The sequence below is a fragment of the Paralichthys olivaceus genome, chromosome 8 (genome assembly GCF_024713975.1).
Source record: "Paralichthys olivaceus isolate ysfri-2021 chromosome 8, ASM2471397v2, whole genome shotgun sequence".
NCBI lineage: Eukaryota > Metazoa > Chordata > Actinopteri > Pleuronectiformes > Paralichthyidae > Paralichthys > Paralichthys olivaceus.
This window is the reverse complement of record NC_091100.1, coordinates 7,009,479-7,026,901: the sequence shown is the minus strand read 5'-3', so window position 1 is coordinate 7,026,901 and position 17,423 is coordinate 7,009,479. Positions and strand designations below refer to the sequence as shown.

Sequence of the window (17,423 nt, the reverse complement as noted above, 5' to 3'; positions counted from 1 at the left end):
TAAAATCACGACCAGGCTCATGCAAGCGCAGGCAGTTTATCCTTTCCAAGGTGTGGGAAGACACAGTTTATGGTTTCAGTGGCACAAGCTTCTGTGGGAGAATCCCAGCATACTTTGTGCTCTACTCTTAAACGCTGCTCTGGCTTGGGGGGCTCCTCACAAATCTTCAGCTCAACACCAATGATCACACGGGGGCCTCAGCAAGGGAAAGGAGCTTTACGCCAGCAAACAAAATACTATTTTCATGCAGGTCCTTTAGAACCTTGCATGACACTGCTAATGAAAAACCACTGATAAAGTAAATTCACTAGAATGGCACAAAATAGAGGGCGTGCCTCCACCAAGGCCCAATAGTCGGGAATAATCAGTCCTCTATACGTGGTTGAATTATTTTTAACAAAATCCATGAATTATTATCCCTGCATGGGAAATCAGGGTTTTCCCTAACCCATACCACATCCTTCCAGGTTTGTGATAATCCACCCAATAGTTTTGCACAACCCTGCTAACTAACAAACCAACAAACAAACAAATGGAGCGGGATGAAATTGTAACCTCCATGGCAGAGGTAATACTAATCAGTCTGCTGCTCATATCTCACGTCTGGATGTCAAGCAGTCTGGTGAGTGCATTTAATTTGGTGCATATATCATCCACAGAATACAATATACTATTAAATTCACAATATAAAACTTAGATAGTGGAAAAAAAAACATTTTGCATGGAATATTTTGGTGCAATAATTCAAGAGAGTATTTTCTTGTGTTTGCAGAATGCGAGTTGGAAAGGCAGAGGGGACGCAGGTCTGTGCAGGACCAGATTTCACACCACTGACAAAGACCCCGCTCCGTGTTTGCATGTGATAGTCTCCCGATGCAAATGGCCACTTCATCATCCCGCCTGCAATGGTATTCATCTATGAAAATAATTATCAAGGTTGTGCACGACTCTGAATCAGGACGCACTCGTCTCTCATCTCATGAAAGAGGAGGAGGAGGTGGAGGGGGGTCGGTTACATTCACACAATGCACATTAATCCATCAGGAGGGGGAGCCATTGGGTGGAGTAATTAGTCACAGCATGTGGGGGGGGGGGCACCTCTGCCAGTCATCCTCACCCACTGCACCATGAACAGGCGACAATGAAGGTTCTAATGACGGCTTGCTGGAAGAGGTGGACGCACGATGAAAGATACCTCGTCATCAATCCCTGATGAGAGCGCCGCCGTAACAAGAATGGAGATGTACAGCGCTATGCGACCCCCCCCACCCCCTTCCCCACCACCATCACCGTACATTGAGTGTGTTTCCACAAAGATGATAAATTATTCAGAGGCCATCCATCCTCCCCGGGCATCCGTGGCACAATTTACTGAAGCGCCATTCTTCAAAATAACAACAATTAAAATAACAAAGGGCTGGCGTTGTGCTGTGGCTCACGCCAACCACTTGTGTAATTAGTAATTAGTCCGGTCATAAAAGGTGTCTGGAAGGGCCCGCTCGTTAAGTCTGAAGTGTGTGTTGCCTGATGATGAAAGTGAGGTACACACAAACAAACTGACAGAGGGTGTGTGTGTGTGTGTGTGTGTGTGTGTGTGTGTGTGTGTGTGTGTGTGTGTGTGTGTGTGTGTGTGTGTGTGTGTGTGAAAATCATAAGCAATACTTGATTACACATCACTGTTTGCGAGCTTTACAAGAGGCTCTGACTTTGTGTGCCTGAAAAATACCCAGCCTGCGTAATGTGAACCACATTGGCTTCTGATGAAACAGGGTCCGGAAGAGTTTTATGTGAGGTAGTAAAGAGTAATTACCTTTTTTTTTCTCTTCTGTCTTTTCTTTAAACATCTTTTGGATGCTCTTCAAGACTCTGCAGCTGTAAATTTCAGGAGGTTTACCAACAGAGAGGACTAATAAGCTCAGGTTTCTCCTTTTATGCGGCCCTGATGCTCCCGCTCTCTAATCACTTAACAAAATAGTTGTACGTTCAACTTAAAAAAACTCAACACAAACCATCAACAAGCTGCGAAGAGATATTTTACTGGTCTTTTAAATTGTCCGTTTACATCAAAGCAGAGCCGGTGTCCAAGTATATGTGTCGCTGCTCCGAAACAAAACAAATGGTTTGATTGGAGCGTTCAGTATGAGAGCTGGTGCAGGATTAATGGGATGCTTATTTGGAAAGAACAGCATTTAGAAAAGTGGAAGGCCAAGTGAGCGACATTAACTATGTCCACTACATTAATAAAAGCATTGGTGCAGTTTTCTCTAATAACAAGCTGAAGCACATCGCTCCAGTGACTGAAATCACATCATACTTGTTCAGACATGAACTTAGGAACATTTTCGCATATTTTCCCTTTTTTGGTCCGACATCTGCCCTCATCGCCAAAAGGTCTAGAATCCCGATGTCTTTTGTTTTTCATCCTGAGGTTTTTGTATTATTTTAGTTTCTTACACTTTTGCGTCTGTCGGGTGTTAGAAATGTCACCAACATGTCCACTCGCTTGCTGTGAATTTCCTGGACATTCTCCTGCTGTTCTCACATGAGCATTGTCCAAACATTTTTGTGGGAGACCGGCAGGAAAAGCTCCAGAAAATGTCCCAAGCAACCGAGTGCATGTCTGAAAGCAGCTTATTTGACTAAAACTCATGTTGTTAAAGTTCTATCAATATCAATATATATGGTCAGTGTTACTATCTTTTAATTTGATTGAATTTCAAAACCTTTACTTTCTTTTTATCCATGAATTTATATTTTATAAACAGATTCTTAATGATATTTTCTTTCCTTTGTTGCCGATTATTACAATTTCTAGCAGAACCAGGCCTATTTCCCCAGAGGGGTATTAAGGTTTAATCATATACTAAATATACCACTAATCTAGCATTAAGATATCCTGAAATAAACAATCCAACTAACCTCTATTAATCATCACATAATACTAAGACTTGTGGGTCTTGTTGTGTATGATGGCCAGAATTACTGCTTATCACTCTCAAGCGGCCGGTTTAAACATGTTAATAGATCATCTCTGCAGGTCCTGAAAGTTTGATAGCCACTGTTCATTTGCTGACAAGGACAAATGATTGTCATCCATCACCAACCAGTCAGGCAGGGCTGTCCAGAGACAGACGCATCACAGTGTCAGTCTTTAAATGCATTTTGTTTGTTTTTAAACTGCCATTGGATTTTTGGTTTGTTAGTTATCAGGATTACTCGAGAATCACTGGACTGATTTGCACCAAAAGATGGGGCCAGGAAAGAAGCCATAACATTTTTGATATTTTTAGATGTTTAGATTTATATGAGTTTAAGAGTGAAAGAGGGAAAAGAGAGAGAACGATTGTCAGCTGGGTCGTAGGCAAAGGACTCAAGCCTCTGTGCACGGAGCGCACACTCGACCTGATGAGCTTAGGAAATGTATTCATCATTACGTAAATACGAGAGAACATTGCAAGTGGCATTTAGACATTTTCATCTATTTCTATGGAAATAACGTATCTTGATGTAAAAAAATGTTTGTAGTGTTCTATGGATGGAGGAGTTTGTACAGTTTGGTGCAGAATATCCGCCGACTTCTTTTCCCTCTATTTTCTATTATGAGAGCGAGACAAACTGTGCAGCCTTGTGAGGATATTGCTATTGTAGTTTATTATTATTTCATTTGAATAAGGCTTTTTGGGAAAGCTCAAATATTTACCAAAACCTTTCCTAAGCCTTTGGTGAATAAGGAGAGGTAAAAGGTTTACATGGGTTTATCTCCAAAGCATTTGATATTATGTAAATGATAACATGACCTTTATCATAGCGAGCAGGACACGCAGAGTGAATATGCTTTCATATATCACTACAAGCGACTGCACTTTGGCACAAACAGTCATTCATAACCTTTCTGCTAAATTAATGTGGGTACAGCCAATGAGACCTGCATATGCAGAATAGATTTCTCCCCTTGCTGATTTTATATTAATGCCAGTTCCTATTGGCAGTCCTCAAATTGCTCAAACATTGCTGCTATCCCCAAGATCATTTTGCTTTGATTTGCATAAACCATGTGTTTAGAAGAAACGGGAGAGCGTGAATAGATTGAGGATTTGTCATGTTGAGGACTGGTTGCTGGAGCACCGGCTCTTTGTCAAACGGTGGCAGCGATCGCTTCCGTGGTATCTCCAGACTCAAATTAAAATGAAACAGGACCAAACACCTTCCCACTGAAATTGTTTGGCATGATTAAGTCTTGCCGAAATGACTTTCCTATATATGCATTAATGCTTATCCACCGCTCTCCGATGAGGTGCACAGGAGACCATCTACATGTGTGCATGTTAATTCACCTCTGCCAATGTTGTTTGCAAGATTTACCAGAGGTAATGTTGGGGTCACAGACTCGGCAACGTTTTCATCCTCTGAAATGACATTGAGTCCACATGTAATCCTCACTCCATCCTTATTATTCATCACAGGAGCCAGTCATTTCATTTGTCCAGATTTGAGATTAATTTAAATATGGTGCGATGAGTGATAAGATCTGTAATGTTTTAGGTAGCAAGGGGCTATGACCAGAAATGTATCAGGGTAAACATTTCCGTAATAATCACTGACCATAATTATCAGGATAAATCTACAATTTTGTATTATTTTTTAGTTTAAAGCCTGATTTTTGCTCCAGCAGTTGTGGTTTTAAACTTTTCTTTGTGAGCGGAGAACTAAACAGCAAACAAACACAAATTTAAAGTAAAACATTAAAATGATTTTGTATTTATATTCCAATGCATAAGAAATACATTTGATATATATTGAACTTTTGTTTTGTTGCCTTTGAAAATTATATTCAAAAATCATTGTCACTGTTTTATCACCCAGCCCTTTATGAAATTCACAACACTGAAACACAGTCCATGTACAAATACGTCTATGGGTTTTATCATCTTCCCTTCTTCCTGAATTTCCTGCCGACGCACCCAAGTGCACAGAGTCTCATTACAAAGACAATATGAGCACCTACCACTCCTCCCAATTAACTCCAATTTATCCAAGAGCTTTCAAAAAGCGATCTGAAAACAAGAGCGTGTGATACTGTGTCTCTGTAACATCAGCAGCTTGAGGGGATCAAAGTGCTCCCATGGGTGGGGGGCAAAAGCCTTCAGACTCCCCATAATGCAGTGCAGCCAAATGAAATAATGCAAATCGGGCCCTAATTACCAGCAGCTTAGTGTGCGGATTCCAATTAGCAGCAATTACACTCAGTGTAAATTCACCAACAGAAAGTCTGACAATTACATAGTGATTATATCAGATTTCATGGGAGGTAAAAGTGTTGTGTTTAGTGAGGTTGTAAATAACAAAGCTATTCCCAAACCAGCAGGGGAAAAAAAATCGTTTTATTCTTTAATGTTAAAACAGCTCCGGTGTTTGGCTCATGAATACTATCCAAGCATCAGAGACATAATAAATAGTATACACAGACTTCCACTGCAGCAGCACTGAATTGGTACCATCTGTATTTTTGATGAAGAGTCACATTTTTCCTGTGATTTTGACAACGTGCATTTAAGGCCATTTATCACCACCGCTGCGAGGTAATGAGGGCATCCACTGGACCGGGGTTGCATAATTCTGCCATTACTGGTCCATTGTAATAATCTTCTGACCTCTAGCTTTCAGAGCTGATCTTGAATGGGATGACAAATCTGAACTCACATTTCCAACACAGACCAAAAGAAAAATACAGTGGACGAGCTCAAGGTCAGGCCCGTGTTTTTTTCAGTCCACATCTAAATACAAAAAAAATGGGACCATGTTTAACCTTGCAACAAATCCACCATCTAAAAACATATCCTGTTATAAATATCAGTTAAACTTTTACACTGAATATTAAAAAAGAACGTAATCTTACTCGTTATCTTGCTTGTTAGCTCTTGTGTATTACTACGATTAAACAAATCAGTTATGTCTGTATACATAAGTACGTCCTGCTCCCCAATTTCATCCAGCGAGGCTGTCTGCTATTCATGAGCACCTCCTCCCCTCTCTCCATCACACCGCTGTGCCCATTATACAGCACTTACAGCACGGTGCACGTGTGTCTGTGTCAATAGCAGCAATTCCACTGCAAGGTGATTGAGACGATCATATAAACACAGGTCTGACTAACTATAATGGCTGCATAGTTATCACTTCATTTGAGAGTATAAACCGAAAACAATAAAACCATGACAACAGAAACAGTCACGTCCTCCCACATAATGGCCTCCGTCCTACATTTTAAATATTTAACAAAATGTTTCAGGTAGTTGATATTGGTTGTTTGTACAGATTCAGAACATTTGATATTACGCTGCAGAGTCACATGTTTATCTTGTTTTATGATACTTATATAATTAGACCCCTAACGACTCAGTGGGCACTTTATTAGGTACACATGTATAATTGAATACAATCCAATACAAATATATACCAGAAAGTCATTTTTGATGCCTATAATTTTCTTAAATATATTTATTACCTGCGCCAAAGAGGTTATGTTTTCGTCTCTGTTTGCTAGTTTGCAGGAATATACAAAAAAATACTGGATGGATGACCATGAAACTCAGAGGGATGATGCGGTATGTGTCAGGGAAGAACCCATTACATTTTGTTGCAGATCCAGATCACAGGGTGTTTTTGTATTTCTCCCACTTTGTTTAACTTAATCCAAATAAAAATCTGGACCTAGTGGATTTAAAGGTACGGTAACAAACAGGGCTACAAACCTGTTACCACCACTGATGTGTGGCTGAGAAACATGTGCTATGAGGCTTATCTTAATTTCACAGAGCTGTTGGGCCTTGGTGGAGGAATGTGCTCTACTGAGTGCAATTGTGAGTGTTTTTAATGAAGTTTTAACATCATAGTAGTGTTACTGTGCTGGATCGCCATATATTATATCATGTGCGGTTTCTAATAATCTGCCTCCCTCTTGCATGAGACAGAAAATTAGAAGCACCTCTCTGACATTTCTGACATTGTCAACAAAGACTGTAGATATTATAAAAAATAGAATTTATTGTAGAGCTGTTGGTTTAGTTTTCATGATATCGCACAAGTGTACCTAATAGTGGCTACTGAGTGTACTTCAGGGATAAGGGATATTTTTGTTCTCTTTATTTCTATCTTCTATTATTCAACATGTTTCCTCGAACAGCTGTGCTTATCTCAAACTAACCGAGTCTCAACTGCTGTTAAAGAAAGTCCCTCTTCGTCAAACTCCCCTGATGCTGAACTGGAACTCACACACAGGAACGGGGGTGTGAAGAAAATCTACAGCAAGAATAAAAGCTGAAGATCTACGAGTAAAGGATGATCCTCAGTCTTCTGCTCTGTGTGCTGGGGGAACCTCAGTGTTTTATGTGTGTCCCTTTTCCTGCTTTGGTTGCACAAGAAAGCGCTGGATTCGTAAGATAAAGGCGATTTTTTGGCAAATGGTGAAAGTAGCAAAATAAATGGCCTGCTGGTCCCAGGGTGTAATTACAGTGGCTGGAAGCAAACCAATCTATCACAAGGATGGGGGGGGTGGGGGGGTGGCTGACACGCTGCAAAGGGGTTAGTCAAAGGAGATAGCCTTTGACTAACTACTGGCCTCGGACAATCGATACTCTGCAGATATTGCATCCAGGGTGAAAGCAGGAGAGAGAAAAAAAAGCCCTAAAAACTTCCCAAATGGCTTTTCATTCAGATATTGATCAGCCCCCTTTTATCATGACCTTGCTCCACCAAGGCCGTATACTTTCTTAAGGGTATATGAAACTCATAAATCTGAGAGTTGCTACGGAGTCACACTGAGCTGTGTGCAGCAAGGCAGTGAGGCAGGATGGTGTAATTGGTCTTTCTGGGATGGCGGCCTTCATTCATACTTCATAACAAGGATTCCATTACATTTCTGAGCTGCTGGGAAGAGGACGGACAATAGTGGTGGGGTAACAGAGAGGAAGGGGATCCAAAAGGTAGAGATGGGTTACAGAAAATCTCTGGTCTTTTCTTATCTCCAGTTCAGGTGATACACTACAGCAACAATTGTACATTTGAATCTAAACTACTACTTAAACTCAGTGATGCCTAAGTGGAGGTTCTCGTACTTCAAGGGGATTTCAGAAGTTGCCAAGGAGGAGAATTTGCAAAACAGCTCGGCTAGGGCTGAAGAAATGATCAGACATCATATTAAGAGAGACATTTATTAATCGATGTTGATAATTATCATGATAAATGTCACATTATCATCATTTTGCTCCTGAGTGAAGGTTTGTGGTTTTAATAAAACATTTTTTGGGGCCAGATAATCGACACAACATTTAACAAATCTTAAGTCGTTACTATGCTTGCACAATGCAAAAGCGTTATTTATTGATATATATATATATAGGACTTTTGCTATATTACTATTGATTAAAATAATTATAATTGATTAAGATAATTATTAATATAGTTTTATTGCCCAGCCCTAAACTTGGCTTATCTGAAAACATATCTTAATTATTATTTGGTTAAAAAAGGAAACCACATATTTTGAGTTTAGAATGAAAATAAATACAAATAGGATTACAAGAGGTGTGAGTCTGTTCTTTAGTATATTTAATGTCACACTTATGGATATTAGCCTGTAAGTGATACTACAGGCTGACTGCATAGGACACAAAGAAATAGGTAAAAGTTTGGTTGAGATATCACCATCTGCAACTGGTATATTTAAAGTAAGGTCTGAAAACCATGCATAACAATAAACAATTCCAAGACCAATCCTTGCCTTTCAAGAAATAATAATTTGGGGTAATAAAATAATGTAAATTTATATATTTGGAACGTGACAGGTGGTATCAGTAACAGGGTACTTGAGCTCATCTCACAGGGTTGGTGAACACTGCGTGCTTCAGAAAATAATTAGTTCAGAGTAGTTTTCACTTTAACACTTTCTCATCATGACGGATTCACTCAGTGTAATTTTGCAGCATAGTCTCGGTCTGCACTGCAACACTTAACCATGCTAACATATGGACATCATCAGCTGTTAATATGTTTCACCATGACACTTTGTTACTATTCGTTACAGCCCCAGCCACTGTACTGTATATACAGTGGAGGTAAATGTTTTCATTAGGGCTATATTCTTATTCATATCCATGAGCGAGACTGCACGGTAGGGCCTTCGCTGCACAATGTTTTATGGAACTGATGGAACGCACGTCTGTCAACCTCGAACAGTCTCCCCAGAGATTTCAGGAACATCCTTTTTGTCCCCGTCACAACTTTTCTGTCCCAGACACATGTCACTGCGTCTGATTAATGAGGTGGAGGGTTTCACGTTAAACCCGTTAAAGGGCTTTGGTGCAGCAGATCTCCGCTCGATACTGAGAGTCTCGTTTACAAAAGATGAGTAAAACCGAAGGCAGGCTCGGATTTCTTCGCACGGCGTGTTTATGCTTTATGTTTATGACAGTATCAAGGCAGATGGATGACGACAAGTCGGGTCCCAGCTAATTGGTTTTTAAGTAGTCAGAACATGAACCTAAAGGAAACAACTGTCTCTGCCCCAGATGAGACGGGAGCAGCGGACGGCTACAGCTGCCACTGCTCAGTACATCAGGTCATGTTTGTGTTTAGACTGCGAGTATTTATAAGCAAACTAAATCCATTACCAGTTAAGTTTGTGCACAGAAATGATGCTCAATGTAAAGAGGCGCTAATTTGCAAGATGCATTTTAACCGTCTTTAATTTGAAATGTAACATTTTACTAAAACGTGGTCCTCAAACAAAAGAATGAATCCTTAAAGATGAATGTTCAGTTGCTTTGTAAAAATGTGAAATGAACTGAATCAGAATCAGGAGACTGTGGCTCTGCAGTGTTTATTATATCTCCAAACACAATAAAGCCAATCTGATGGTCAGATAAGTCCGCAGCTGCAGAGTTTTCCATCCAGCAAACAAGACACACTCAACTTTTTACATGCTGACTTCCATAATCACTCATGAGTACTGCTCAGTATACAGAATACTGCAGCGAGAGAAGAGGATGTGGGGAGGAAAAATGTCCCTGTCTTGTCTTTGTCTCCATCTCAACTTTTGATGCTTTAGTAAAAAATCTCTCTCCCTCTTTCTAGTCTCCATTCCATACATCGCACTCTTCTTTTCGTCTGTCTTCCTGCCGCTCTCGTGTCGTGCATTTCCGAGAGCCAGTGTACTCTAAACAGTTACGTTCTTGTTTCCTATGGTTATAATCTCCCCTGACATGCCGGAGTCCCATTTCCTTTTTCAGCTCTGCCTGCACAGGACCGACGCGGCCATAATATACAGCATGTCCATAAAGCACACACGCGAGGCAGCCTGGACACTGTGCAGACCTGTGCTTTAACACATGCATTACATTCAGTATTATGTATCATAATTGTGATTTAAGTCTGGAATGGAAGAACACAAGGAGAGATAATTCAGCGCCGCCGCGGCTTCTCATGCTATCATTTATTTAAGGAAAATACTATGTGAACATAAATGTCCTCACTGTAGTGAGTAAGGAAGGTTCACAGCATTATTAATTGATAACTTGGAAGCGATACAGTTGTTATCCAGAAGAGGAGGCTCAATGTGAGGGAGAGAACTTACAAGGCCCGTCAGGACTTAAGGACAAAACAGAAGATTATTAATGGAAAATTATTAAATCTGTTTTTATTATTTTAACTGACAGTCGTATACTTGTATTTTTGTCTCTGGTCGCCCTCAGTTGTTTGATGTAGGTGCGGCAAAGATGGAAAAAGTTGATGTCACATATTTCTGGTTGACCATTTAGGATTAAGCGGTATTTGTGATGACAGTGGTGGAGTTGCTTGTTTATGTTGCCAAGGAAATGCCACTGTCAATAATATTGGATGACACCACGCCCACATCGTCCTGATTAAACCGACATTTTGAGGTTTGAGTTCTGCATGAACAATATCTGAAATAAAGATGTTTTTAATCCGAGTTTAATTATAATTTCACTTTAGCTAAAAATTCATTTTTATTTAGAAAAACTTTACATTTGAAACCACTTTGGAAAATCTATAAATAATTTGCTCATTTTTAAATGTGAGGATTTTCTGCTGTTTTTCGTTTCTCCATAAATTAAATATCTTTGGACACTGTACTATTGGTACATGTGCTAGCAAAACTAGGCTGCAGGGCTGTGGCAAATTATTGATGGATATTTTGCCACGAAGATGAAATGATGAGCTGAATAATTATCATGATTTAGGTAATTTAATTTCCCTTACATGTTCTTGAAAATAATTACACACATTATCAGTGATATTCGAAGGAGAGCAGGTAATACGATGCTATGCTTTGTTAATTTATGCCTCAGATGGGAATGCAGTACGATTAAACAATCACTTAATGAATTAATGAATCAAATAAAGCTATAAACAATTCTGAAAATATATACTTTGTATACAAACATCCACTATTTCAAAGATTTTAAATGTTAGGATTTGCTTCTTTTCACTGTATTTTTTTGTATCATTGTAAAGATAAAACACAAATTTGTGTATCATATGGATCATTTTTAAGCATAAAGGATAAACCAAATCATAAAATATTTAAAAGATCGAGTGATAATGAAAACAACAGTAATAATAGTTGTAACACTAAAGAACGGCTGAGATCGTCTGTAGTGTAAGACAAAGAGAAAAGGCTCAGGACAATTCATACTACAGTACTTACGCTACATATCTAATAGAAATTTTAGACATAATTAATATTATCATATACTTTATTTTTCCATATTATCTTAGGAGGAATGGTTCATTCTCAGTATTTTGTAGAGACACTGTTAAAATGTCTTCTGTTGTATCGTTAGTGGACGAGAGAGAAAAATCCTTTTCTGGGAGTAACTGTGAACGTTCTGCCCTGGCTTCCTTCCCTCAATAGTGCACCGGTGAAATGACATAGCACAAGATAAAATAGTAATGCTAATATCAATAGTTTGTCCATTACAGGTCAGCTAACTGTCCAGAGGAACAGTTACAAAGCTGTTCCTTTTCGATCTCACAAGGCCGATCAATACAGGGGCATACTGTTTCAATTTTGCCGGCATTGATTTTCTCTATAACACTCCAACCCTAAAGCATTTGTCTTTCTGAAGGAAGGAAGATTTGATTTACTGAAGAAAAATTGGAGTGCACATCACAAAGATCTTTTGCCGGGCGGGAGTTTGACGTGCCAAAAGATGGATGTCCCTTGGCTGGGAAGCCTCTAGCCTAAGGGCGTCCATTAGAGCAGTGGTGCTGCAGAAAATGAGTTGCTTATATGAGAGAGGAGGAGCAGAGGGAGAGGACTCGCTGCTCGGGGTGTGTATGTTTTGGGGGGGGACTAGCTGTAGGTGAGGATTGTTCCAGCAAACCAGGAATAAAAAAAAAAAGGATGCTGATGCCGCCTTAAAGGAAAAGAAGAAAAGCGTCTTGAATAATGCTTCCATTTGCCTGCAACAGACCGGCTGCATCAGAAGATCATCAACAACAGCTCTGCACGCTGCCTCTACATCACACTCCAGCCTTTTCCAGCTGCAGTCCCCTTCCTTCTACTTTCCCTGCTTCCTGCATCCAGAGTGAATTTCCATGGTACATTAGTCAGCCTATTAGAATGCAATAAAGAGAAGGTATGAGAGAGAGAGAGAGGGGGGGGGAGCAGAGTAGTGCTTGTCCCCAGAGACCGAGAGCTGGTGTTCTCCATCATCTGCCCTCATCTCCTCTCTCTGTCCGTCGACTTTGTCTATAGGTGTCATATACATGAAAGATGATTCCTGACCCAAATAAACACCGCAGCAGTCTGGATGCTCGGTGGACCCGAGCTCAAAGGGAAGGGGGGGGGGAGAAAAACTGGAAAGATGTGGAGAGAGGAAGAAAAATGACATCTGCCAGTTGTTTCATTTGTGGCCACCTTGCTATCTGTTCATGTACTTTTTTCCCCTCCCACTTAAGAAGACAGCAGGCTGGCATGTTGTACACCTGAGTCTCGAGGCACCGGGACAGGAAAGTATGGACGGACAGGTAGTCACCCCATCTATCTGGCTGTGGATCCGTCTGTGCCTCGACACTAGATGACAGATTGATACTGCCTTTGTCTGGTGGAGAGAATCCTCCCTGGACCTTCAGTGTTACAACTGAAGTAGTGAAAAAAAGAGCGGAGAAAGGGCAAGGAGTGAGGGGGAAAAGAAAAAAGAAATTGTGTGTATTGATGAAGACAAAGGAAAAGAGAAGGAGAGCAGACTAAAATAAGACAAAGCCAGGGAATGGAAAAGGGAAAATCACCAAACACCTCTTTTCTCCGGAGGCCAGGGCCGCTGTAAGCTGGATATTAAGACACAAATTGCATTCAGGCAGGTCACACTGTGTCAGAAGATATTAGATGCCTGCCGTGAGGAAACAACAATTCCCATCAGCTTGCGAGAAAATAATATTTTCATTTTCAGACTCTTTATTGAATGGAAACTTTGGGGAATACGTTTTTATGGCACGTGAGCAGGCGGGCTTGAGAATTTTACACCCAAGCAACAAAAGGTCGTAATCGTAGCCGTGTCTTGTCTTTGTGCTCCTGGATTTCATTTTCACAGCTGGGAAAAGGTTGTGGGTTTCATCGTGTGTCCATTTCTTTCCCGAGCTGTTCTTATTTACTGACATGGGTGTTGCTGCACCACACGCTTTGTGTGTCTGAGTGGAATTAGGAAAAGATCAGCTCTTGTACCAGGACGCCTGCAGGTATGCTTTTTTTTCTGTGTTCGTCTTTTCCCTTTTTCTGGGGTTTGCAGCACCAGATGTTTCTCCTATGCCCACATACCACGGGCTCTGGTGCGAAGCTGCACCACCTGACCTTCACAGTAATTGACCAAAAATATTGATGTAATGGCACAGGACTGATTGTGATTTATTAAAAGAGCGCTGCACTCCAAGGCCCAGTGCCAATGGCTCCCTGAGCCCATCGGCAGCCATTAGGAAAACCATCAATAGCACAACAGCATAGAGGAACGGTAATGGGGGACTTTTTCTGGCAAGAGCTCGTAGAACACAATCTCCATAGTAAATAGAATAGCCTTGTGTGAGTACACATGGAGACTAACAGAAAGAAAGAGATGGAGGGAGGAGAGGGAGAGATGGGATCAAGGAAAAGAAAAATATGACAAATAATGCACCGCGTCCTGAAAAGAGAAGGAAAACAAAGGCAGCCAAAGATAGACTCCTGATCCAATAGAAAACTAACCCTCGCCAGACGAGTCTCAGGAGAGTTGGTGCAGTCTAACAAGCGTGAGCCAGCGGCCGTCTCTCCGGCTCACTATTACACACTACCTGCACAAACAGCCATCATTAGGGAATAGCTGGGCTGGATTGTGCAGCCTATTTGGCGAAACAAACACAGAGGATAAGGTTCCCTCTGATCTTAATGGGAGCAGAGCTGTTTAAATGGCTTTCATCTCCCTCCCAAGTCAATGCATCATCCAGCAGCCCACAGCTGACATTTTCACCTTTGAAAATCTAATTTAATCAAAGTCATGAGTATTGGGGGATGAGAGAGATTATGATGAGATTAAAACCATTACACTTGTTTGAATGATTCTCAAGGCCGAGAAAATTACAAACAATAAACAGGATGAAGAAAAAACAGAAACAAAACAGGTGCATCCTCCTGGTTAAAGGCTGCTGCTTCATTTAAGTAACACGGCCACTTATTGCTTCTTAAAATATCCTGTCAGGTCAGAAATTAAATATTGAATCTAATGAATATTCCTCATTATTCTAAAAATATTCTACCAGGTCGTTTTCAGACACAGCTTTTGTTTTACCTGATGGAAGAGTTTCCCCAGGCTCCGTGTTTGTCCGTCAGGATGTTGACTATCTTCTGGATGAGCTGTGTGGCTGTCACATGGTCGCGGTACTTGGCTGCCCGGATTAGGTGGTCACACATTTTCTCCTCATCTCGCTTCTCAGCTGCGTACTGAGCACAGTTGGACTGTGGGGAAGAGAAAAGACACATTACATGTCCTGCAAGTGAAGGTATCACAGACGAGTAGTTTGCAAATACAAAATACGATACGTGTCAAGAAACTGAAATATGCAATGTATAGATTTTGAAGTATATTGCAAGTAATATATATATATATATAAAAATCTGAAAATATTCTATAAGAAGAAACAATACAGACACTAGCACACATTGTTTTCACCTAAAGAAACTCTACTCTGAGTAGAACCAAATGAAAAGCATAGGGTAATTTCTGTCCTCTTGTCATGTTGATTAATAACAGTGGACACGTATTTACTAATGCCCTCCAGCACACCAAATAACACGATACCCACAATGCACAGGGAGGACATTTTTCTCTGTCGGAATTTGTTATCAGAACGGGCCTTTGAACTCTGCGACGATGGGGAAAGTAAAACACCTCCTGAAAATAAGGGCTATAATTTGAAACAGTGTTTTGATTTCCAAACTTGATTTCAGAAGCAATTTTAGCTCCAAACTCACGCAGCGGTCATGGAACTGTTTCAAAGTGATCTACTTATTGAAAGTGAACCGAAGGAATGGGACAAAGAATGAAAAATACATGGGCTGTGACATTCAGATCATGAGGTAGCAGCGTTGCATATATATTTTCTCCTGCTTGTTGCTAAAGCAAATGGCTTTGTTTTTATAAGATGAAAACACATTCAATTATTAACACTGCACTGGTTGTATATTACTGTTTAAATTAACTTCAGACCAACCGATCGCTACAACAGTCGTACATTAAGCATTAACCCAGATGCATGGTGGAACAAATGCAACCTGTTTTCCCAAAGTTACCAGTAAAGCGCTTTATAATGGGTCCTCCTCTTCAATTTGAACAGCAACATTTCATATCTGACAGAAAATCAATAGGTATAAATCACATTAGAGGGGCTTCTCTGCAGGCTGCTGGGCCTTAATTATCAATCTGTGTCTCTTTGTGTGGTATTAAATTGGGCCTTGACCTTCCATCACGATGACCTGGGAAAACGGCAAAGTAAAGAGAGTATGGGAAGAGGGATTGCTGGGTAAATGTTTCAGCTTTTAAACACAAGAAGCCTTTGCTTTGCTGTGTGCATGTGTGTGTGCAAGTGTGTGTGTGTGTGTGTGTGTGTGTGTGTGAGTTGCATGCCCATTAATCTTGATCAGAGAAGGTAAAGGGAAGCAGGAATGGGACGTAGAGGAAAGCCGGACCACAGGAAGTGACTCAGAGCACAACATCTAACATACAACACCTAAAGTACAAATTTTGCTCAAAATTAAAGCAGTCTATCGATTAGTTGAAAACATTTGCCAATAGATTTTATGAGTTTATCTTTGCCAAAAACATTTTTATTTTCCATAATAAATATGCAGAACAGATGTGAGTTAGCATTATTTGTAAAAAGAAATATGTTTCTTTCTTAATTCAAGTTCTATATATGTGATTGTATTTGTGTTTTCTTTTTATTGATAGCTATTTATAATAAGGTTATATTCACATTCTAAAATATCAAGCCTTACATTTCTTTGTCATTAGGGTCTGGGACACCAGGAAAACTATTTTTATACATTAATACTAGAATTTAATCTTAAAATAAATGCTTGTGTGGACTTCCCTCCTGAAAACAGATAGAAGTTGCAGGCTTCTATAGATTCCATTTCCATCTGCCCCTGTCTGAGACATGTACAGTCTGTGGGACTAATCAACAGTGCTGGGTTCACACTCATAACCATAAACAAACACTTCATCACCTGTGTGCTGAGACTGCCCAAACACCCAAACCCTCCATGCTGTAATGGGCTGTTCTCAAATCCAAAGCCAAAGTCGACTGCAGGAGAAAAGGCCAAATTCACAGACTCTCCCTTAAAAAAACAACCAAAAAAGCTGAACACATGAGCAGAGCCATTAAAACCTAAAGCTGCATTCACTTGTAAGTGGAAAAGACAAGTCACTGTTAATTCTGGGGGTCATTCCGTTGATGTGAAGTCAGAGAAAATGCAGCGGTATTATGAAGAGACTTATTATGTTATGTTATTATGGAGGTTAAAGCGAATAACTTAATCTCCACACTTGGCACCGTCCTGCTTTTTCACTTGCATCCACTGACAGGATAAAGGACAGAAACAAAAAAGGGGCATTTCTGCTATTTTCAAACAAACTGTTCTTTCATTCCTTTTTTGAAGAATGTCAAGGAAACATAAGAAGTCAATTAAAAGTATATGTTCCCCTTCTGCAATTTGGAACATGCTTCCTTTGGAGTGACTGAAGCAGTCAGTGTGCACATTTTGACAAGAAAACTAGCATAAAAAGACAAGATCAGATATAAGCATTTCCATTTAGCAAGTTAAAAGAATACACCTGAGGTGGGGGGGGAGGACAGCAGACTACGCTCTGTTAGCT

At 40.3% G+C, this 17,423-nt stretch overlaps 1 protein-coding gene across 6 annotated transcripts in view; it reads right to left on the bottom strand.

The window, feature by feature from the left end:
* The window catches only part of lrba (LPS-responsive vesicle trafficking, beach and anchor containing), a 173,105-nt gene that overhangs the window by 76,953 nt on the left and 78,729 nt on the right, over positions 1–17,423 (bottom strand). For all 6 annotated transcript variants that reach the window (XM_069529934.1, XM_069529936.1, XM_020101206.2 and 3 more), the window contains exon 36: positions 14,838–15,004. In XM_069529934.1, coding sequence (XP_069386035.1) covers positions 14,838–15,004 — 167 coding nt within the window. The remainder of the gene's footprint in view (positions 1–14,837; positions 15,005–17,423) is intronic.